General features: G+C 33.9%; 3 protein-coding genes across 3 annotated transcripts in view; 1 reads left to right on the forward strand and 2 right to left on the reverse strand.

Annotated features, from left to right (window-relative positions):
• LOC126744148 (DNA (cytosine-5)-methyltransferase 1-like) overlaps positions 1-18,713 on the reverse strand; it is a 51,342-nt gene extending 32,629 nt beyond the window's left edge. The window contains 7 exon segments of the mRNA XM_050451505.1: positions 3,804-4,045; positions 4,099-4,280; positions 4,338-4,771; positions 4,828-5,104; positions 8,617-8,789; positions 8,839-9,245; positions 18,538-18,713. Of these exon segments, the coding sequence (XP_050307462.1) occupies positions 3,804-4,045; positions 4,099-4,280; positions 4,338-4,771; positions 4,828-5,104; positions 8,617-8,789; positions 8,839-9,210 (1,680 nt within the window). The 5' untranslated portion in view covers positions 9,211-9,245; positions 18,538-18,713.
• The window catches only part of LOC126744151 (GPALPP motifs-containing protein 1), a 55,868-nt gene that overhangs the window by 24,636 nt on the left and 7,373 nt on the right, over positions 1-23,859 (forward strand). The gene's annotated exons all lie outside the window — the stretch shown is intronic.
• LOC126744153 (piggyBac transposable element-derived protein 4-like) lies at positions 5,762-8,337 on the reverse strand. Its single transcript, XM_050451513.1, has 2 exons — positions 8,036-8,337; positions 5,762-7,784 (listed from the first exon to the last, which is right to left on the reverse strand). The coding sequence occupies exons 1-2, from the start codon at positions 8,133-8,135 to the stop codon at positions 7,129-7,131; spliced, it is 756 nt and encodes a 251-aa protein (XP_050307470.1). The 5' UTR covers positions 8,136-8,337; the 3' UTR covers positions 5,762-7,128.

The following is a 23,859-nucleotide window of genomic DNA, read 5'->3' on the forward strand; positions in this document are numbered from 1 at the left end:
AACCCAATTTTTAATTTTCCACTTACTGAAAGAATACTCAACGGGTATAAAAACCAAGTTCTCATTACCAAAGGTGATATAGAATCACTCAAATGCCAAATCTCACAGGTATTTCAAAATACCAGGATTCTAGTAGTCATCCCTAGAAATAACCTAATTCCCAATATAATTCGATTCTTAAAAGAATTTGTTGAGCCAAAACGTTTATACGCATTCTATTTTCGAACGGAAACTCAAACCTTTACAAGAACCATACAAGAACTTTTTGTAAACTCCTCCTTTAAGTTTGTTCAAAGTACGATATTCCTAGAAGATATCGAAACTCAAGACGATCAGCAAGAAAAACTTAGACTCTATCACACTACTAAGACTTGCCATAGAGGAATTTCAGAAATGAAATGTGCTCTAACTGCTAGATTTTATTGGCCCAAAATGGTTGAAGATAACGAACAATATATTAATCTTTGCGAGATATGTCAAAAGAATAAATATGACAGGAAACCACCCGCCATAAAATTCAATCTGACCCCTTCTACCTCGAAACCGTTCCAACAAATTCACATCGGCTCGTTCAAAATCGATAACGAATCATTCTTGACAGTAATCGACGCTTTTTCTAGATATGGACAAGCTTATCATCTTAAAAGCCTAACAGGCCCAAGCATCATAGAATGTTTCCTAAACTTCATCTCCCACCATGGTTTACCTCTTAAAATCACATGGGATCGTGGAACCGAATTCAAAAACAAGGATTTCGAAGACTTTTGTCAATTATATAAAATAGAATTGCATTATACTACTGCTAAAAATAGCAACTCTAACTCTCCTGTGGAACGATTTCATTCTTCCATAATCGAAGGTTATCGTTGTCTTAAAGAGGAACAAAATCGCCCCACAACTGAGCAACTTATGAAACGTGCTATCCTAGGTTACAATCATTCCATTCATAGCGTAACCAAATTTACCCCTTTCGAAATCATCAAAGGTCACATAAATGATACTAATCCTTTCGATCTTAACGACCACATATGTTCTAAATCATAAAGAAAAATGTCAAAAGATTTACGATAAAATAGAAAACAACCAAGCTATTAAAGAAAGGATCATATCTAAAAGAAATGAAAGTCGTGAAGAACCCCCTAAATTCGACGTGTCTAAACCCGCTTATATTAGAACTAAGTTACGAAGTAAAGCCCTTCCTAAATTCAGGAAGACTATAATAAAAGATCAGTCCTCGATAAAGTTAAAAACTAACTCGGGAACTTACCATAAAAACTTCGCACGAAGGCCAAAAATTAAACAAAATCAATCTTTACAGGATAAAAATGGACCTGAAGATCTTTCCAATACTGACACTACTGATAACGCAGGTACTTCAACTGACATACAGCGACGACGTTAAACTAACCCCTATCAAAAACCCCATTCTTCCTATTTCATTAGGACCATCTAAGATAATTTACACTAAACACACCTTTCTCCATTTTATTGACACACACTTGCTAAAACAACAACTAAATACTATACAAGTGTATTTTAACAAATTAAAGGCTCAAACCTCTAAAGGAAAATCGACTCATCCTTTAAATTTTATTGGCCTAACCCATGGCTTAATACTCAGAACCGAGTATTTAATTAATATTACTCAAAGTAAATTGTTAAATCTTGAACCCACAGACAGGACTAAAAGAGGTCTGCTCAACATAGTAGGGAAAATAAACAAATGGCTATTTGGCATCCTTGATGCCGACGATGAAAAATACTATACTGACGCGATGATAAGTTTGCAAAAAGATAAAGACAATTTAGTCAAGACGGTAAACTCGCAAATGTCATTGTCAAAGAAACTTATTGATAACTATAATTCCACAATATCTAGTCTTATAAATAAGCAGTTATTAATTAATTAAGTTAGAAAAAGGGATCAACATGCTACAAATGTATATAGAAAATGAAATAAATAATACGTATCTTTATATTTCTTTCGAAGGTGTAATTCCTCAAATCAATTTAGATTGCCAAAACTTAATAAACTTTTTGGATAATCTAGAAAACGCCATCACCTTCGCAAAGCTTAATGCTGTACACAATTCTGTAATTTCGGTAAACGAAATCAGAGAAATGATGGAATACTTGGAAACTATTTACGATCCTAGAGCTTTGCCAAATTTTAAGAACATTCTTTCGTACTCTCAATTCCTTGGAACACAAGTAAGTTTTTCAAGTAATAAAATAATTTTCGCAATTCATGTCCCTATATTAAAACTTAAACAAGCCACTTTCCACCACCTACTTCCTATCATACAAAACAATTCCATCATTATTCCAAAATACCCCTACCTGGCACAAGAAGAAGTCGACATCCAATTTGAAGACAGCTTGTGCCCAGAAATCAAGAAAACATTCTACTGCCTAGAGAACTTTTACCCTCAGGATAGTTGCACTATTGAGTTGTTGGAAAAACGTCCACCAACAAGTTGCACACCCTTGCAAACCCATCTGGTTTAACCCCTAGCTGAACAAGTTACCCAAGGACAATTCCTAATCATCCCAACCAAAAACACACAAGTCCTTATCAAATGTACGACCGACCAATATATAACTCCGAAAGAACCAACCCTTATCCAAGTTCCTGCAAACTGCGGAATAAAGCTTGATGGAAAAACATATTCCAACGATGTTAAACTAGTAAAAGGGAAACCTTTGGTACTACCAGAAATCCAGGACTACAAACCTCAAGTATCCAGACCTTACAAGTTGCCCAACCTAAGTCAAGTCAACATACAAGAGTTATATGAACTCAGGAGCCTAGCGAACCAGCTACGTCCCATTGACGACGTTTCACCGATCCAGACTTAATAATCAACAGTACCCTGATTATTGTTATTATTATAATCATAACTTTACTACTGGTTGCCCAGAAGAAGCTGCTTCCAAGATGTCAGAAGCCAAAACCTGGACCTGCCACTTCCAACCCTGAAGAGCCAGAAGAGCAAACACACTCCATTATGTTTGCCTCTTAAGGAGGGAGGAGTTATATGCCTAAGAAGAGCTGACTCTCCAGTACAAATCTACCCACTTGCGGGGTTGGCTACATCAGTACTTTTTGCCTTATACAAACCTTAGATTTTAAGTCGCTTTATCTCATTGTTTCTGTTGCTGCACGTTATACTGTCAATTTGTATTTTAAGAAATAAAATTGTTTTTTAAAAAGTCTCCGCGTCGTTCAACGTTCGTATTTCGAGTGAGTAATGATAGACGGCAGAAAAAGATTGTCGGAGACAGGTCGTAACTTGTCTGTGCATTCTTTGGAAAATAAATTTTGTTCGTGTTTGCTTTTGTTGTTAATATTTAAAAATATTCGTATATGTAACTTAATTTATAAAATGTTCAAAATGTTGCCCATTCTTTTCCAAACAAAAAGTCTGCTCTCAAACTCCTTTCTAACATTTTGAAAAACTTCTGCCTGGATTTCACTACATGCAGCTATGATTCTTCTTTTTAAATCTTCTAAATTACTAGATTGTGTCTTAAAATGTTTACATAGGGCAATTTTTTCTAATTAAACCTATATCTTTTTACCAGGGGGTATCACATTAGACACCCTTATCACATCACCTTATTGTTTACACCACCAAGTTGAGTTATTTATTTAAATACCATGTAAAACTGAAAAAGAAACTTCTTTTGAAAGAATTTTTCGTTGAACTGGAATTTAAAGGAAACAAAAACATAATAAACCAACCCTTTATAAAAGAAACTTTGCTTGAAGATCTTTTAATTGTAATAAAAATTAATCTTACCGTAGCTTTCCTAATAATACTTCCTAAAGGTAAGTCGTCGCAATCATCAACTAAAAATACTTCTCTAGGGTCAGCAGTTCCAGTCAATATTGTATCACTGCCTCTACAGAATAAAAGGCCATGGAATGAGAACTTTTGTGGTAAGTTGTCGTACATGTATATCACTTTAGCCACCCATAAAGGTTCTGTAGGGTTTTCAGACTTCAAGGTGACGAAATCACCTGTGTTAATTTGAATACCATCTGGAAAACAATTATTAAAGCTTCATTAATTATATTTCACAATTTGTTAATACCAATGTCAACAGAAGAATAGGTCTCGTAATGCTTGTATTTACTTTCTGACTTCGTAATCCATTTGATGTCTTTATGGACAATTTTCTTTGAACAATGCTTTATTTTGGTTGTTGAAATTTTTTCGTCTATTTCTTCTTCATTGTCTGACAATTCGGCGTTAGCAATTGCCATATTGGGGCATCTAAAAAAAGGAGACAATTCATGTTTTCAAATATCATTATTTCCCAATTTTTCTTACTTTCTTTGTTTGCAACTTTGTTTCATTCTACCAGAACCCCCGAATTTAAGCATATCTTTGCAGAAATTACATTGTCCACAATCGGGAGACTGACATGCCTCACAGATACCACATTTCATCTTCTTTGGGGCTTTTTTTTCATTGTTATTGTCCATTTGGTCAGGGAATATCTTTTCGAAAAATTCGTGTACAAAGCTGGTAGTCACAGCTTTGGTCCAGAGAGGACGTTTAACTTTAACACCCTATATAAGCAAGACAAAAGGTGAAAAAGAAATTGTTGGATTTAGTATTATGAAGCTTACTTTGCTCTCAAGTTTCAACACTTTTTTTCTCTGTTTAAAAGTTACTCCGGCCAATTTTACAAGAGATCTCATACAAGGCAATGATATAAGAGGTTTTTCTTCATCCTGTGAATTACTGTCAACAGATATAACCTAAAAAACACAGTTTTAAAATTTTTAAAAATAGGATTGTCTTGGCACATTTCTACCTGATCACAAACAAACTGGGCATTTTGAATTAACATATCCTCAACAGACTCGTATTCACCCATACTTTCAATATGCTGGGCCAAGTCCTCATAGTTTGGGTTCTCCATATATCTGTCAAGTAAAAATTCTATTACCACTTTTACTAATTTGATTTTTTGCCGTATTCTGTGATAAATTGATGCATATTCAGGTGAGGGATCCATCAGGTAGTACTCTGCAAATTGGGTGGTAAAAGCTATTGGAAGCTTTTCTCCACCATCAAAGCCAGCAGTCCACCTTGAATGTACGTTATTTATATTAATAAATAAAAACATACAAAACTACCATTGTCAGAATATCATGAAAAATATATGGGGTGCTACAGAATAAGATGCTGCTCCTTAACGGTGTTAATCCTTAGGTAATATTAAGAAGAAAAGTTCAAATAAAGCTATGTCCTAAACACCTTGACTTTTGAGCTATGGTATGTTGAAAGTTGTCACCCTTAGAACTAACTTTAGAAGACCCTGTATGAATTCCACTAGACTTCTGGAGTTAAAGTTGTTATACTGTAATGGTAAAATGATGTTAATATATTTATGTTTTTACATACGTTTAGAAAATAAATAATTTTTTTTTACTAATAAATTGACCATGCATCAAAATGTTTTTTTTCCGCGGTAATCGCATGCCGGACAAAAAAAGTCAAGAAATCAAATTTGCTCTAAAATGAATGGGAATCATAAAAATAGTTTTTATTTTTCGGAAAAGCAGTAGCGTACATTTTGTTCTTTTTAAATTTAGTCTTCATTCCTGTACGGACGCCACTGGTTAAACCTTAACACGTTCGCTGCCAACTCGGTTTATAAGACCAAAAACGAATTAGTTTTATTCGCCACCATGGTCTATAACACCGAAAAGAAATTTTGCCACCCTCGCCAATGCGGTCTATAGGACCGAGCTATATATTCAATCCTCCTTCGCCAACTCTTTTTTTTTACATTGGTTTAGGGCTGGTAATAGACCGAGTTGGCGTCTGACGATAGTTGGAACATATTAGTTTTTTAAAAATATGCCGAACTCGAGATGATTTTTATTATTTTGCATATTTTATTTCTAAATATGGTAGGTTAGAGAAATAAGGATATTTTACATAATATATTGTTTATTTTTGAAATAATCTTAAACAAAAACCAGTAGTTTACATAATAATGTATGAACAAACGTAATAAAAAAAAATCCTATCTATGGATTTTCATATCTATGAACTTTATTGAAGCAGTCCAAGCAGAAAAACGGTTCACCATCGCAACCTTTACAATAAAAACGTACTCTAGTGAGTTTTCGTGCCTCTTTCCATCCTTTTTCGGTTCTTAGTTTTTCATAGCATTTACTGCAAGGTCTTCGTTTCCTATAGTCACTTTTGCTCATTTCGTGTTTTTGGCGTTTTCTTTTTGTAGTAATCTCTGCATCCGGTTGCTCTAAAGGATCTTGCGCTTCACATAACTTATATGTAACAGCTTTTCGAAACTGAAGTAAGGGAATTGTGGCATCCACACTTTCCTTATACATAATCCATGCATTGACCATCGCAGTATTCAGGATAATATCCACGCCTAACTTACGGTACCACTTAAAGGTTCTATACGTAAAGGCGTCTGATAAGCTGTCATTTTATCAGGTATATCGACCGATGACTTTCCTGCATTATATGCTGCAATGGCTTCAGGCTTCTTTACAGTTTTTTGTATACGGTTTGTCGTGTCTACTGTTGTGTTGCTATGTTTTGTAGAAAGAACTAAAACGTTACGTTTATCATTCCATGAAATTACTGTGACACCATCCTGGTTTTCGAAAGCAACTATTTCTCCAGATTTAAGTTTTTTGTTTACCAGATCTTTTGGAAGGCCTCGTCTATTTTTTCGCAATGTCCCTATCAAATATGTTTGTCTATCCATCAGTCTTTTTGCCAAATCTATACTTGTATACCAGCTATCTGTTACGAGAGTACGGCCTGAATCTAATATGGGTTCAAAAAGACTCATAACTACAGATGTAGGAGTAGTACGACCTTGGCCTAAGTTTTTTCCTGCATAAATTTTAAAGTTGTAGGTATAACCTCCTTTGTTGCACAACTTAAATACTTTTATTCCATACTTATGGCGTTTGTTTTTTATGTATTGTCGCATTATCAATCTCCCCCTAAATGGAATAAGAGACTCATCAATGCAGCAAGTTTCGGAAGATGATAATTTAAAATTTGTAACTATTTTGTCAATCAAAGGTTGAATCTTATGGAGTCTGTCATTTGCTGGATTATCCTAATTATCTGCAAAGTGCAACATACGTAGTAACAGCTCAAATCTATTACGTATCATAATTTTGGGAGCCATAGAATTTTTATATATATCTTCTCGGCTCCAATAGGCTTGTATATTGGGCATTTTTACAATACCCAAATAGGAGGGCAAGCCAAAAACTTTCTTGATTTCATTTTTATTTGTGGGTAACCAGTTATGTAACCTAAATTTACTACTTACATCTGCCTCACTTGTAATAACTTGTGTGGCATAAAGATTCGTTTGGTCAGCAATGTATTGGAAAATAGGATCATCAACCAGTGAAAAGAAGAACATTTCAAGAGGTTCTTCGCACAGAAGCTCAGCAAGATGGGGTTCAGTGCCAGTATGTTTTGTAAAGGATAATAAAACTGGTTGTTTACCTGTTGGAATTCTCCATATCATATTATCTGAGACAGCGTTATCAGCTAAACCGTTATCTGTATCTGTGTTTTGCGTAGGCACGGAGGCAGAACTACTTCCTGGCAATGGAGAATTTGTACCAGTATTACCAGATAATTCATCGTCACTGTTGTTTGTGTATTGAGCAGGCACGGGGGAGCTGGTAGAATTTATATTGGAACTTCCAGATGTGTCATCATCACTGGGTTCATAGTTACTATCTGCGACACTATCGCCTAAAAAAAAATCCATAAAAGGTTATACACCTTAGCAGTCCAGTTATTTTCAGAAGTTAACTCAGTTTAGGTTTACTAGCTCAAATTTAAAACATGTTTTACACATTAAATTGATTTGTAAACAATGCTAAAAATATAGGTATAAAATATATGCCTACATCATAATAACCTAATCTACCCACCACAATAAAAAAACAAAAAAAACAGCACGACTATACACAATTTACGGAATAAAGATAAGTTTCTCTTACCATTATCCTCTGATTGAGAAGATTCATCTGACATGTTTTCCATAATTCGATCCATTTCGTCTTGTAACTCTTTTTGCGTCAAAGCACGTTTCCTGGACATTATAGAAACGCAAAGTACAAACAAAAATATCAACAAAAACCACCTATTCCGTCTGAAACGTTTATTAATTGAAATGTAATTAGAAAGACAGCAGACTCCAAGTGCTGACTTGTTAGGATTGCGCAAAATTGCTGTGCGGACCGAGGAATAGACCGCGTTGGCGCGTATGATTAAAAAAGTTACTTCCGCGCACTATTAGACCGCGTGACATTTTCGTCACTTTTGACATAAAAATGACATCTACAAAAAACTAACTGCAGGTGACGTGATAATAACTAAAAGCCTTTGACTAGTGGGTTCAGAACTTTTTTTTTCTTGGACCCTACTTTTGTGGCTTTAAGGGGTTTAGGACATTTGAACTTTTCTTCTTAAAATCACCTAAGGATTAACACCCTAAAGGATCCGTATCTTATTCTGTAACACCCTTTATACATAAAGGGAAAAAATATTAACTCCAATGAATATCATTAAATATCCGTACCATTCTACTATAGGCCCTAAGTCATGCGCTGGAATGCCATTTTCAATGCTAGGATCTTCATCATCAATTTTCTTAATATATCCAGAAAATCTAAGCAAAACATCTCTTTCTATTAAGCCAGCATCAAAGGCACATAAATGCCCTTTGTCATCATATACACTAAAGTGAGTGATCTGAAATAAGAAATTTAGTAACTTTAAAAAATAAATTAATATACTAGACCTTATGAGTAGGAAAATCATCCTCATCATTAAATCCAGCTTCATTGCCATTAAAAACTGAAAGTTTCTCATCAGTAAGAGCAACAAATTCTTCACTTGAATTATTCGGATGCCCATTGTACAGTGGTACATTCTCTAAAGATTGCTTGCATATGTTACACCTCTGATAAGTTGCTTTAGACTTTTCGTTTTTCAATTTCACCTTGATGATGTCATTACTTTTAATGTCAGAAGTCTTTGTTTTCTTGGATTGTTGCTCATCAATCTCAGTTGAATCTTCAGAAGGAGACGAATCAGAGTCAGTGTCTGGTTTTTCTTGTTCAGTCCTAAGGATCTCCGGAGTTGGCATGGTTTGCACCGAGGTACTGGCCATTGTTAAAAACTAACTTATAAAATTATTAGTATTATCTGAAAATATTTTTAAAGAAATTATTAAATTAATATTCAAAAAGTATCTTTATTATTATATTCAGTTGTTGTCACAACTTTACTAATACTATAAACAGGTTTACAGTATCCATGTTTAGATAGTACTAAACCTCAGTAATACAATTCTTAGTCAACAACATTTAAAAGCCTTTTCCATATAAATAAAGAGCTTTTTCATCTTTGACCTGATCAATATTATTTAATGTCTCTATAGGTTCTACAACCTACAACCAAAACATATATTAAAAACTGGAGAAACCATGATGAGGCACCAAAAGATAATAAATGAAACTGTACGTATTTACGTATATGTGTTAATATATCTTTAAGAATGTACCATAATGTACCAAATTATTTATAACAATTATTTATTTAAATTCATAAATTCTAGGTAAGTTATGAAAATTTAATTTTTAATTCTAATAGAGGATACCGTGGATTAAGAAAAAAATCTGAATTTATATTCTTTGAAACCGAGAATGATTTTAATTAAAATTATCTTTTACTGAGAAGCCATTCATTATTTAATTATTTTACCTCTTACAAGCCATTGTGTTGTCCATTTTGATTGTAAGGCTATATAGTAGCCAATAGTACCAACTTGGCCAAAGACCCTTTCCTTATGGCAAAACTGATATTTTTGAAGGCTTGTAAAATGTTACCTGATGAAAGATGGCAATAAGAGAGAAAATCCATTTCATAAAGCATCTGTTTTCGCCTTATGAAATGCTTCTTCCACGTCAAAGGAATTAGCAAGTGACATTTCCTTGTTCTCTATAGCTTTTTCAGCCTTGCTCACTACAGGGTGAAGTAACATTTCCGTCGACTTAAATAATAGGTAAACAAACGGTCTTAAAAAAATCTTAAAAATATCTCTAAATATACATTAAAAAAATTAAAATGATTCAGTAAATAGAACACAATCTCGAACTGAACCTCCAGTAATCCAGCCTGGTTACCTCAAATCATTTACCACTGCCTAAGTGTAAATTCTTAGTCAACAAAATTGAAAATAACAGATTTCTTTGTTAAAGCAGAGCGAGGAATAAATAAATTAGGTTAGCTTCAGGCACAATTAGCAGTAATTGCAAACATTATGGACTTATACCTTTTACAAACTCTTCTTAATGACAATGCATACCAAAGGCTGAATTTTACCTCTGACATAGATGGATGACATGAATCTCTAGAACCTATCCCCAGGTTGTAGATATGTATTCAGGGTGATTTTCAACCTATGCGCATAAACTTGGGAAATGATAGCTGATGAGTCATAATGAAAAAAAAAATGTAGTAAAATATTTTTAGTTTTGGAGATATCTATATTTTTTTAAATAAAAAACTTGTATTTTTTAAAGTGTTTAATTTAAACTAATTTAAAGCAACTGTTCGAAGTTATTTCCATTATTTTCATCCATGAAGACATACATGCACGGGCCAAACCAGGCCGTAGGCGAATTGCGTCACTGGCAGCGTTTATGCGATGTTGTAGCTCAGTATCAACTTCGTTTACATACACCATTGTTTTCATATGACCCCACAAATAAAAGTCTAATGGATTAAGGTCAGGCGAGCGAGGGGGCCAACCAACTGGACCATCACGGCCTATCCATCGTCCGGGAAACACACGATCTAAATGTTGTCGCACTGGTCGTGAAAAATGTGGTGGAGCACCATCATGAAGAAACCACATGTTCTGCCTAACGTTGAGATTCACATTTTCAAGGAGCACTGGTAAATTGTTGCGCAAAATTCTAAATACCGAGGACCAGTCAAACGATTTTCCAGAATGAAAGCTCCGATGAGCATCCCGTTCAGAATTCCAGCCCATATATTTACAGAAAAACGTTGTTGAAAGTATGTTCTCCGTGTAATATGCGGATTTTCCAAAGCCCAGTAATGAGTGTTATGAAAGTTGAAAATTCATTTGCGCATAAAATTTGCCTCATCCGTAACTAAAATGTTCATGGTAAAGTTTGGGCTTAAGTGCTGGTGATGTAAAAACCACTCACAAAAGTGTACTCGAAGCGGCAAATCTCTTGGAAGTAGGGCTTATACCCTCTGCACATGAAACGGGTACAGCAACTCGTGCCTTAAAATTTGCCAACTTGTAGATTGCGATATTCCAAATCGCGCTGCAATTGTCCTAGTGCTAATTCCAGGTTGTTTTTCGATAACTTCTAAAATATCCTCCTCCAGATTTAGAATGTGCCTAGGTCTAATAGCTCCTCCATCTTGTCCAGGCCGCGGCCGCAAGTTTCTCTACCCCGCTGAATAACAGGTAAGAAAGCCCCACGTCTCGGGTGATATCTTCGGGGAAATCTTTGGGCATACAGATCAGCTGCTGCCACTGAATTCTGATGCGTTTCTCCGTAAACCAAAACCATGTCGACAAGTTCTTCGTTTGTAAAAATGTGCGCCATTACATTTGACGCTTTTATTTTATTCGTGTGAAAATAACGATCGAAAACAATCACAGCCACCAACAAACTAAGTACTGCTAAAGATTCCAAACAACAAATTCCAAACATTATGACTTGTTTACTATCAGTTATTAATAAACAAAATAAGTTCGTCTGATACACGTTCTGTTGACATTTGTTTAACTTTATTTCGGAAACCAAAAATATTTTACTACATTTTTTTCTCATTATTGAACTTCATCTACCATTTCCCAAGTTTATGCGCATAGGTTGAAAATCACCCCGTATATGTGACACTGCTCATTTCTGCAACTAATAGGGTTTTAAACAGTTATGGAGTATTGAACATGAGCCTCAGAACAGATCTTATACCTAAGGTCAGATTCAACTAATAAAATAAAATGAGTGCTTGCTTGGTTCTATGGTGGCCAACTTTTCATAGTTGTTTCAGCATATCAACAATTAGACTGAAATCTCAGCCAGCTAGTCTATAATAAAGAGCCCAAAAATTCTCTCAGTCAAATTTTTAATTTCAATTTCTTGTATTGTCTACTCTAAATGTTTTAAATTGAAAAGACATGTGTATAATGCTGATAAGTATGTCTTTTTTCTCTTCTGTCGTTTTCCATGCAATTTATTGTATTGGTCGTATGAAATAAAGGCTTTATTTATTTATTTTACTGAATATTACCCTTAAATTTAATATGCCAGTCTTTAAAAATTTTAAATATTAAAGAGCAACTTAGAAGCACCACACCAAAGATTTACATTTTTTGGGTCAACATTTATCATCTGCTTTAAGAATGTAATAAATGGATTTTTTTGATGCCACAAAATTGTCTCAGCAGATGCTATTCCAGAGCCATATTTCGCCACACTAGGCAAGTTATTCACATATAGTTTCATAATTATTAATATATAAAATTCTAGTTGAAATGAAGAGAACAATAATTAGTATTATTTATAAAAGAAATCAATTAAATAAATATAAGAAACAAATTGCGACAATCGATGATTAGCAAAGACTTGGTAGAATAATGCCATCATACAATTGTAAAATATGAACTGCTTAAACATAAATATACATAACAGGTTAAAAATTAGTGAAACAGTGAAAAAGCTATACAGAGTATACTTTTACAACAAAAGAACAAAAACCAATTCAACACTGCCAACTTCAACACTTATCACATTCTTTAGGAACTGATCTGTACTATAAAAGGCACTTGATGTAAGAAAAGATTTTACAGTACATTTAAATTTATTTAAAGGCATAGCTCTTATACTCACTTAGGAAGATGATCGAAAAATTTAGTTCTCTGGTAGTCGGGGGCACCTGACCACTTTGTCAGCAGGAAATATTTAGGTATAAGGTTGGGTTTGTATCTGGCGTCATAATTGTGGACATTATTGTGAGCCTCATACAAGCTCTGTCCCCTTTTAATGAAAGGGAGACAGTCTAAGATATACTGGGAAGGCAATGCCAATATACCAAACTCCACAAAAGTCTATCTGCAATCATCCATATATCCCATTTTTCGAAGACCAAAGATTCAAGATACCTGGGCTGTTTTTCCCCATATTAATAGAGCATAGGATAAGACAGACAAGTAAGCAAAGTATAACAAAGCAAAGTAAGCTGTCTTTAGGACTAGACACATTAAACTGGTTGTATTAAGGCATACACACCAATACTGAGCCTTTTTGCCACCTGGCCGATATGAACCTCTCATTTAAGTAGTAGATTGACATAAATTCCCAAGAATTTAATTCAGTCTGTGTTTTTGTTCACATTACCAAGTTTATGTAGAGCAACACACTTTGCTGAGTTTTACTCTGTATTGATATAAACTAAGAAAGAATGAGGCCAAAACTGAGCCCTGTGGGACTTCTACACTGCATGGTTGACTCAAGCATTCAACTCAATCAAATGCTTTGGAGAAATCTGTATAAAGGGCATATATATGGCAACTTTCTTCCACCATTTCAGCAGGAAGTCAATAAAGGTAAGTAAAGTAAGAAATCTGTTGATCGATAAGACAGCCTTTAGACTGGTGGGCAGAAAATCACAGACTAGGCTTTCAATCTCTTTGGGGATACAACTCAAAAGGCTTATGGGTCTATAATTGAAACTTGATTTACAATTATAATAATAAAATAATATTATTATTAATAATTTAAATGATCAATGTATTTCTCAATGTATAATAAATTGAAAACCATTCATTTGACTAAGAGTAAGGTTCATACTATCTAAAAAACATGTTTTTTTTCTTTTATTGTACAGGGTGTAAAAACTGGAAAGCAAAATTATCCAGATATGTTTCTAATAGGTTTATTTTAAGGAGGCTTTTCCACTGATCAACCTACTAACATTTTGTGAAATTATACAATGTATTTTAGAAGTTATTTACGAAAACATGATTTTCAGGAGCATGCTTTAAGAGCTTACAACATCCACTTTTTACTGTCTTGCAAGGAATCCAAATCTGGGCGATTGCCCACATATTCTGAGCCACTGTATAAGAGAATTACTATTCTAACATAACGACCTGAAAAATATTTAGCAAGATAGATTGTAGAAAGCAAAATTGAGTCTATAGGCAGGTGGTAGATAGAGAATAATAAAGACAAAATACTATTAACACGTTAACTGCCACATGGCACCACATGTGTGCCACAAAAATTTATTGGCTTAGGTTTTATGGTACAGCATAAAATATGGACCATTCCCATCACTCTGACTTCATACTGTGTGGTACAAACATTGAGCCACAAGAGCAGTGATTACTAATGGGAACTTATAAGGCATGGCGCCACAGACCCAATTTAATAAAAACTCTAAGAATTTTATTTTTTATTTAAAAAAACAGCTGTAATTATAAAAAACTAAAAAACAAAGGTTTATTCACATTTAGTACTTTGAACAAAATATTTAGAAGGTATAATACTGCTAAGAGTTAGACAAAATATTGTTTTTAATTTAAAGAACTTTTGTTTAATAAAAAAACAACTTAAACAATAAGTTTTTTTGCAAATAGTGCATTCATATGTAGATCTTGGTGTCTTCGATTGTGCAGCTTTTGCACCGATTTCGCTGGACACATTGGCATAGCACACAATACATCTACGGCGGATTTTTATATCTTCTAATGTATGGTTTTCTTGTTCCTTGCTGTTGTCTGTTCTTGATTCCTTGGAAAATTCATCTTTATCAAAACGCAACATGGACGTTGCTATCATCTCCTTGAATTTGGTTATAGAAACTATCTGTTGAGTAACTTCAGAATATAGAATATGAGCATTTACAATTGACGTTCCTAACAAAAATTCAAAAGAAAGTTTTCTATACCATTTCACACCTCGCCGAAGACAAGCGTTGTACGATTTTAGTTGATCAGATATATCTATAAAAGATTTACTTTTATCATTGCCGGTTTGTATTTTTCCTCGCCTCGTGAATTTTTTGTCTTTATTTGTTCATCAGTGTGTTTAGTCGATAATGCCAAAACATCCCTTTTATCCTTCCATTTTAACTGAACTATACCCATATTACTTTCTTTCGCAATACTTTCACCTTTTGACAGTTGTTTTTGCATAACTTCTTTACAATTTAAAGCTCTATTTGCCCGCAAAGTACCCACTAAATGGGTTTTTTTTTCTAATAAACTATGCGCTTAAGACACACTGGTATAGTAATTATCAGTGTAAAGCGTCCTTCCGCCATAAAGTAGATTGCCCATCAGATCTAAAACAACCTTAGTAGATGCCAACAAATCACTTTTGACTTTATCTTTTCCACAATATATATTGACATTGTAAGTATACCTGCCAGCTAAACAAAGTTTGTACAATTTAATTCCAAATTTATGGCGCTTATTGCGGATGTACTGGCGAAATAAAAGCCTTCCCCTAAAGGGAACTAATGTCTCATTTATATACACTGAATCTCCCGGAACAATAGCATACATATAATAATAAGCCTTTATAATAAGCCTTTATTTCCAACAGGCAACTTGCCCAATAACAGGAAACAGTTGCAAAACAATGAAAAATAAAGTTAAAAAAAACACACACAAACAAACCTAAAAGAATGAAAAGAAAAGAAAAAGAGTAAAGTCACATTCTCAAAAGTTATCCAAAAAATTAGAACAAATAACTATTAATATGATATAAAAACCCAATTATAAAAGTTTAACAAGATAATCACATATTCAACAAAATTAAATTAAATTAACTGCAATATACCTACTAACTATAACTTAAACACATGGGCCCTAATCCCAAGAGTAATGATCCACCAAGATATCGATAATCACATGAACCGGAGAGAAATTTATATCGCACATGTGACAGATCCGATTAAATATAGCGCATATTGTATATAGTGGCGATTTCAACAGGATGTTAGTATGAGGCCTTGGCAGAAAGAATGTTAGGGGATGTCTAGCATTAAGCCTAGGCACCATGAAACCAGCACCAGAAAGAAGTACAGGACTATCAATGAATCCATTCAGTAACCCATGCAGGAATTTTACAGAGAAGATCATTCTTCTGAGATGTAATGGATGTAGATTGAAGCGTTCCAATAGTTGCCGATGATCAAACCCTCTTACCGGATATATGCCATCCTGCCTGAAGGCCAAAAACTTAGCAAATATACGCTGAACAGATTCAATGAGACCAACATGATTCTGATAGAGCGGGTTCCATATAATGCAGCCAAACTCCAGTTTTGATCTCACAAAGCAACAGAAAAGCAGTTTTAATGTAGATTCCAAAGTAAAACTCTGAGAACTTCTAATTATGAACCCAAGCCTTCTCAGGGCTGACTTGACTATGTTATTAAAGTGTGGAACGAATGTAAATTCAGAGTCAAAGGTTATATCAAGATCAGTAATTTGCTCTAATCTACTCAAAATAGTATCATTAATAAAGTAATTAAAATTTAAGGGTGTTTTTGATCTAGAGTAACTGACCACACTACACTTAGCCGCATTCAAGCCTAACCTGTTAACAGCGCACCATACCTCCAATGTATTTAGACAGTTCTGAAAAAAAACACAATCCTCCAAACCATATGCATTTAAATATAGCTTCAAATCATCGGCAAAAGCCAGCCTATGACAAGTGAGTGACTCAATCAAGTCATTTATAAAAAAACTAAACAGGAGCGGACCCAGGTTCGAGCCCTGTGGCACACCCGACGTTACGTTAAAAAGTTTCGATTTAAAGCCCTCATATTCAACATATTGAGATCTACCAATCAAGTAGGAATGAAATAAATTAAATAATCTCCCTGAAAAACCATACTGAGTTAATTTATACAGCAAAATATAGTGATCTATCCAATCAAAGGCTTTTTGGTAGTCAGGCAAGTTGGTATAAATAACATCGACTTGAGTATTAACATCAAGTGATTCACAGATGTGGCTAGACAGACAGGATAAGTTAGTAACACAAGATCGCCCGCTAAAAAATCCATGCTGATCTACAGAGATGAGTTCTTTTGCGTGACTAAATAGCGACCGATTCAGGATAATTTTGAAAATTTTTGAGAAGTTACAGAGTAATGAGATTGGCCTGTAGTTCACGATTTGATCAGAGTTCCCAGCTTTTAAAATAGGTATTATTTTAGCAGTCTTCCAAATTTCAGGGATTTGTTCTGTTGACAGTATTAAGTTGAAAATGTAGGTCAGCGGATCAGCCAGGACACCAATGCAATCTTTAACCAAGAAGCTAGGCACACCGTCTACACCAGATGTTAAATTATTTTTGAGTTTTTTACTGGCCAAAATAATCTGGGAAGCATCAACTTTGGAAATGTCAAAGTAGGGCACATTATCAGACGTCGACGAATGGTTAATGAAATTTGATTGTATAAATGCCTCACCAAAGAACAGTGCAAAAGCATCAACTATGTCTTGTGGGTCTTTAATTACCACGTCATTGGGTAGCCTCATCATACCAGGAATCCTGGTGCCAGCCTTCTTAGAACCAATAAAATTCCAAAAGCTAGATGGGTCCAAAGAAATATTCCTTTCGGTGTTTGATATATACAACTTATATTCATTGCATTATTGTAGTTTGATAAGGCGTCTAAGAGAATGGAGTTTATTTTGAAAGAATGGAGAATTGTACATTTTAAAGTCCTTGAAAGCCTTTTCTTTCCTATAAATGTTCCTAATCAACTCTCGAGAATAATAATTTGGAAATCTTCTTTTACGTTGCTGCTTTATAAGTTTTTCTAACAGTGGATTTATTTTACATAATCTATCAGTTTTTTCAAAATGTGGGCTTTCGTTATCACTAAAATGTAAAGTTCTCAGTAAAAGTTCAAATCTATTGCGGGGCATTTTTTTCTTAACTTCATTTTGATAAAGGACAGTAAGGACACTTTTGGACCAATAATCAGATAGGCTAGGAAATTTAGTCAAGCCCATCCACAATATTATACCAAAAAATAATTCTTTTTCCTCTTCGGATGTATCAACAAACTGATGCAATCTTGACTTAGGCAAATTAATTTTTCCCCTGAGTTGATAAGCATACCTATTAGTTTCAGTAACTATTAGGTTTAAAATTTCATCCATAACAAAAATTCTAAAGAAATCATAAGGTTCTTTATCATAAAAATGATCATAAATTTCAGGATTAATCCCAGTATTATAAAGACATCTGGTCATTTAATACGAATCAATACGCAAATCAAAAATCTTTGTGTTGTGAATATTATAATCGTGAGTCAAAATACGTAAGGCATTATGGCATAATAAAATCAACAGAGTAAACAAGAAGCCTTTTAAATTTTAAATTTTCCTAACCTCAAAATGAATTTTGGTACTTACCACTGAATAAAATAATGCGATATAAAAACATTAGTTTTTAGTCATACTCCAAATAATTTTAATAATAATAAAAATGTGTATAAACTCTAAAACAATAAACTAGAGCTAAAAGGGCATAAACGGTCAAAACCCCACTAAATTTTATGAATTGGCGGCAAATGTTCCTTTCCCTCTTCTCTTATTTTACTCTCGCTCTCTCTCTCTTTAAACGTCATGAACTTGTCCCCGGTTTAAAAAACTGGTGCTGTAGGTAGAGTTGTGGTTTTGTGTAAGTGTAGTTAGGGTGAATGCGAATACATAATTACCACAATCTGTAAATTATCTTCTATTTATTTATTGCAAATCCTTAAAAACACACTTAGTAATTACATGTACAAAAGCTAAAATAATAACAACCTGAATGTTAACTAAATGAAAATAAGAAAACAGAATTTGGAAAATAAGTAAATGCTAAAACAGATATATTAACAAAGAAATACATACATATATATACAGGGTGAGTTTTTTAAAGTGTTGCAATGCGAGATGTCAAAAACGACTTCAAATTTTTTTGACATCATAAGTATACGGGGGTACACATTTTATGATATCTTTAGCATTTGCCCCTAAGAGAACGGGGATTCTTATTTTAAATGAAATTATGTGTTTCTTATTATAAAAATCAAATCTACGTCAAGTGTGTTTTAAAAAAACAGACAAAACCCTAATATGACCCGATTAAAATAAATTGTATCTTACCTGCCCACAATTATTAAAAGAAGCTTCATCAGAAAAAAAATATTTTTTTCAAAAAATGGTAATTTTTGCGCATTTTTCGTCAAACTCAAGTGCACAAATTATTATTATTGTTATTAATTTTTTTAAATAACAATATTATTATAGATTTCATATAAAACGGCAATTGCACCCCCTGGGAAAGGCGGGATCATTCACTTATGCCAGATATGTCAGATATCAGAAGTATGATGAAGTCCTTTCCATGTTATCGGACTCTGGTGTTTACCTTTATTAATAAATAATAAAGTTGAACTAAAATTATAGTCTACTTAAGATGAATTCGAACGGCGCTAAAATTGGGGAACGGTCAAGAATCCACAACAAGGTACTAAAAAAAAATAAACAAAATATATGCGAGCCGTCCTGGTATACTTTAGGCTGTCTGGCCACAGAATCACCAGGCTCCGGACCGTTCAACGATCAATTTTTTGGCAGAGAAGATACGCCGATGAGAGCGCAGTATCGTGTAACAGACGAGGAAAAAGACTGCGAAGTCGAGCTCGAGGGTTTGATTGTTGGACGCGCCGTGGTTTTACATGTGCGGGCGGCTGGGGATGATGTTTTATTTCTAATTTCTATTATTTTATATTTAAATATCTGTTTGGCAGGTACTTAAAAGTGTGCTCCCTTATTGTCATTTCTTTATCGCTTTATTTTGTAGTTTTTGGCAGTTCTTTTTATAAGCTGTTTTTTGTTCTGTTTTTGCTGTTGTTGCTGCTGTGTTGCTGTTTTAGTTGTTGTTGCTGTGTTGCTGTTTTTGTTGCTAAATACGTTTTTTTGTCGTTAATTTTCGTAAATTATACGAACAAGATGGCATTGTGGAGACCCTTTGATGTGTCAGACAACAAAGCTGAAAGGCCGGAACATAACGAATTTTTTAAATAAAGACCCACATGTTCAATCACAGTGGCTAATATTAAATATTTTTAATTGCTTGAAAAGTGAAATGCCTGAAGCCTCACAAAATCAAATTTTAATAAGAATTTGTGAGCTATCACACTGTAAGCTGGCTCGTATCATCGTTTACAGTATGATAAAAGCAGGAAATGTCATTGATCATTCTGTAAAACGAAAAAAATGTGATAAAAAACTTGATGAAAAATTGATGATAGCGACAAAAATGTTATTCGTCGATCTATTTATCAATTTTATAGTGAAAACAAAGTTCCATCATTAGAAGACATTCAAAGAAAGCTACTAACGGATTATCCCGACTACAAATATAAAAGTCTTGCTACATTACGTTGTGTGTTAACAGGAACATAGTTTACCTAGATGAAACTTGGTATGATACTCATGATGTCGTTAAGTATGGTTGGGTGGACGACACTAAAAAGTGCCCACTAAGTGGACCAAGTTCTCGCGGTAAGCGTGTTATAATTTTACACGCAGGTGGTGATAACGGCTTCATCCCCAATGCGTTGTTGTTGTCGTCCAAAAATACAAAGGATTCGTCGGCTGATTACCATGAGGACATGGCAGCCAATCTATTTGAAAAATGGTTTGCTGAGCAATTGATTCCCAATTTACCTGAAAACTCGGTGATTGTGATGGACAACGCGTCGTACCATTCGCGTTTACATCAAAAAATCCCAAATAATTCCACAAAAAAGGATGAAATTCTTAAATTTATGGAAAGCAAAAATATGAGCATTCCACAAAAAGCCACAAAGAAAATTTTATTAGAATCCATAAAAAATGAACATTTTAAAAAAGAATACGTTATCGATAAACTCTGCGAGGCAAATGGCCACACCGTATTACGTCTACCGCCGTACTACTGTATTTTGAATCTTATAGAGATGATTTGGGCTACTTTAAAGGACCGAATTAGAAAATATAATCAATCTCCAACTAACAATACTTTCGTATTAGAAACTATAAGGGCAGTTGTAGAAGAAATAAATCAAACAGACATATGGAGGAATTGTGTTCGGAGTGTTATATTGAAAAAGAGAATGAGTATGGTATTTTACCTCATGTTAACCCCATTATTATAAATCCAAGTTTGGACTCCAGTTTCGAAGATTCAAACAGTGATTTTTGAGTTTTTTTATAAACATTTTAAATACTAAGTATAATGAATAATAATAAATATAATAAGTTTATAAATCCTCGTATAAATCATTTGAATTACAGTTTCCATACATCGCTTACTTTTACCGAATATAACTAGTTTTTATCTATATAAAAACGAAAGTATATAAAATATTAGCTAAATAATAAAACATGCGTAACATTACAGGCAATAACTATCCTAAAATAGAGTGATTTTAAAATTTTAATAAATATAACCAATTAAGGTATTTTTTAAATATTTTAAGAAATAATAGCTCTCTATTTTTTGCACTCCTATGCTTTATAAAGAAGATTCTATGTGCTTATTCATTGTGATTTGGTTTTTTTGCTGTTCGAATTCATTTTAAATAGATTATACATTATATGTTTTTTAAGCTAATTGATGTTATCTGCATTTCCAATGAACTTTCTGACGATTCAAGATGTGGATAATAGCGTCGACTTCTGCGTTAGCTTTTAGATGCTTTCCTTAATGTTGAGCAATTTTATGTTTTCGATTAGGCTATTCGGTATTATTTCTGTTGTTGACATAATAATTGGAATTGTCCGCACTTCTCTCATTTGTCTTCGTATCTGGTGTTCTAGAATCTAGATCCCTATACTTAACAATCTTTTCATTAGGTTTTGCTCTTAGGTTGTTACTATTAAATAGCTACATCAATAAGGGTTGTCTTCCTAGAAATTTTATCGATTATTAGGTCAGGCCTATTGTTACTTACTCGTTGGTTTGTAAGCACACCGCGATCCCAATACAATTTGTGTTGCTCATTTTCAAGAACTGATTTCGGCTTATAGTTATAATATAGCTCTTGATGCAGTATCTTTACAACTAGATAATATCATTCTTTATATTCCGTTGGTGCAAAAGTTTGACATCCACCGATGAGATGCTAAATAGACTACGTTGTCTCACATCCATACCAACATCTGTGACTTTGTACCGTTAGGTCACCTACGATAATCTTTTAACAATTTCTTGTTGATATTACTTCATCTTGGATAGACACAAGAAACTCTTTAGTTTCGGGGAAAAGCTATCCCGAAATCAACGTTTTCCCATCCAAACTTGCATATTTTCTTGCTTGGTGCTATTTTTTTGTTGCTGGTGCGATGTTATTGTGCATGGGCAGCTGGCATGAAGCATGAAGCAAGTTTCTGCTATTAAGACTTGTTTTAAGGAGTTGTCGCATTCTTGTAATGAATTTAGTAGTCAGCTCATTCTTTATAGTTCTATGAGCCGATTTTCAGCGTGGAAGGGTTCTTAGTTGGTATTTACCAATGCGTTTCTGCGATACTGGTTTTAACCAAAATGTGAATGAAAACGTGACGTCACGGATCAGCTGTTTGGCGTTTGGTACTTACCAATTATTACCCGGTTTTGGTCTTGGTTTAAACTTTCGATTATACGGTCCAGAAGAAGGCTATACTTATGCAAAATTGATTGAGAATTGCGATATGATGTGCGTCCTGTATATATTAAGAAACATAAATACTAATTAGTTTTAAATGATTAAGGAAAACAAGTAGTAAAACGCTACTTAGTAAAAAAAGTTAAATTAAAGGAGAGAAAATTTGAAATCAATTCCGGAATCTTATTGCCGGTAATAAGATGTTTCAGGACCCATGCAACTTTACATGACCATTATACATAATTTGTTTTAGATTCAATAAAAGCATCTTTATTCGAGAGAAAAAAATCGACTTAATTTTTTAATCTAACAGAAAAGAAAAGACAAAAACATAAACTCTTTAATTCCTAATAACCAATTCATTTCAGCGACTGTTTCTTTAAATCAGAATTTTTAAGTGGTGGGGGAACAATACGTTACACTTACCAGTCAAAGTTGTCGACCAAAAGGGTAACCGCGGTTCTTACCAATTCAACGCTGAAAATCGGCTATGGTCTATTCGTGCGCCTGCTTCATTCCTAGATATTTGTAGGCTTCTTCTCCGTTTTCTGTTTGAAAGTCACCTGGTTGTAGTTTACCCTTAATAATGTTCACAGTTCGGCACTTATCCAGTGTAAAGGCCATTCCTATATCATCAGAGTTTTTTCCACTATTTTAAGCATCTGATCTAGTTGATTTCAAGTTGCCGCAAGAATTTTTATGTCATCCGTATAAAGTAGATGGTTACTCTTATTAGTTCTCTATTATCATTTTTTTTTGGCCAAATCCGTACCTAGCTGAATTAAGTTGGCTCGAGAGTGGATTCATGGCAAGGCAGAACCAAAGTGAACTTAAGGAAATCCCTGAAATAATATATCCCTACGAATAGGAATTATATTAGTTCGAATGCAGTTACCATTAGGCATCTGAAGTTTTATTGATGTTCGCCAGGATGCCATAGTGAATTGTAAAAAGTAATTTTCTATTTTGTACCATTTAAGTACATTAATAAGTCATTTATGTATGTGGAACTGCATCAAAAGCTTTTCGGTAGTCAATGTATGCTGCGAAAAGGTTT

Source organism: Anthonomus grandis, chromosome 13, assembly GCF_022605725.1.
Source record: "Anthonomus grandis grandis chromosome 13, icAntGran1.3, whole genome shotgun sequence".
NCBI classification, from domain to species: domain Eukaryota; kingdom Metazoa; phylum Arthropoda; class Insecta; order Coleoptera; family Curculionidae; genus Anthonomus; species Anthonomus grandis.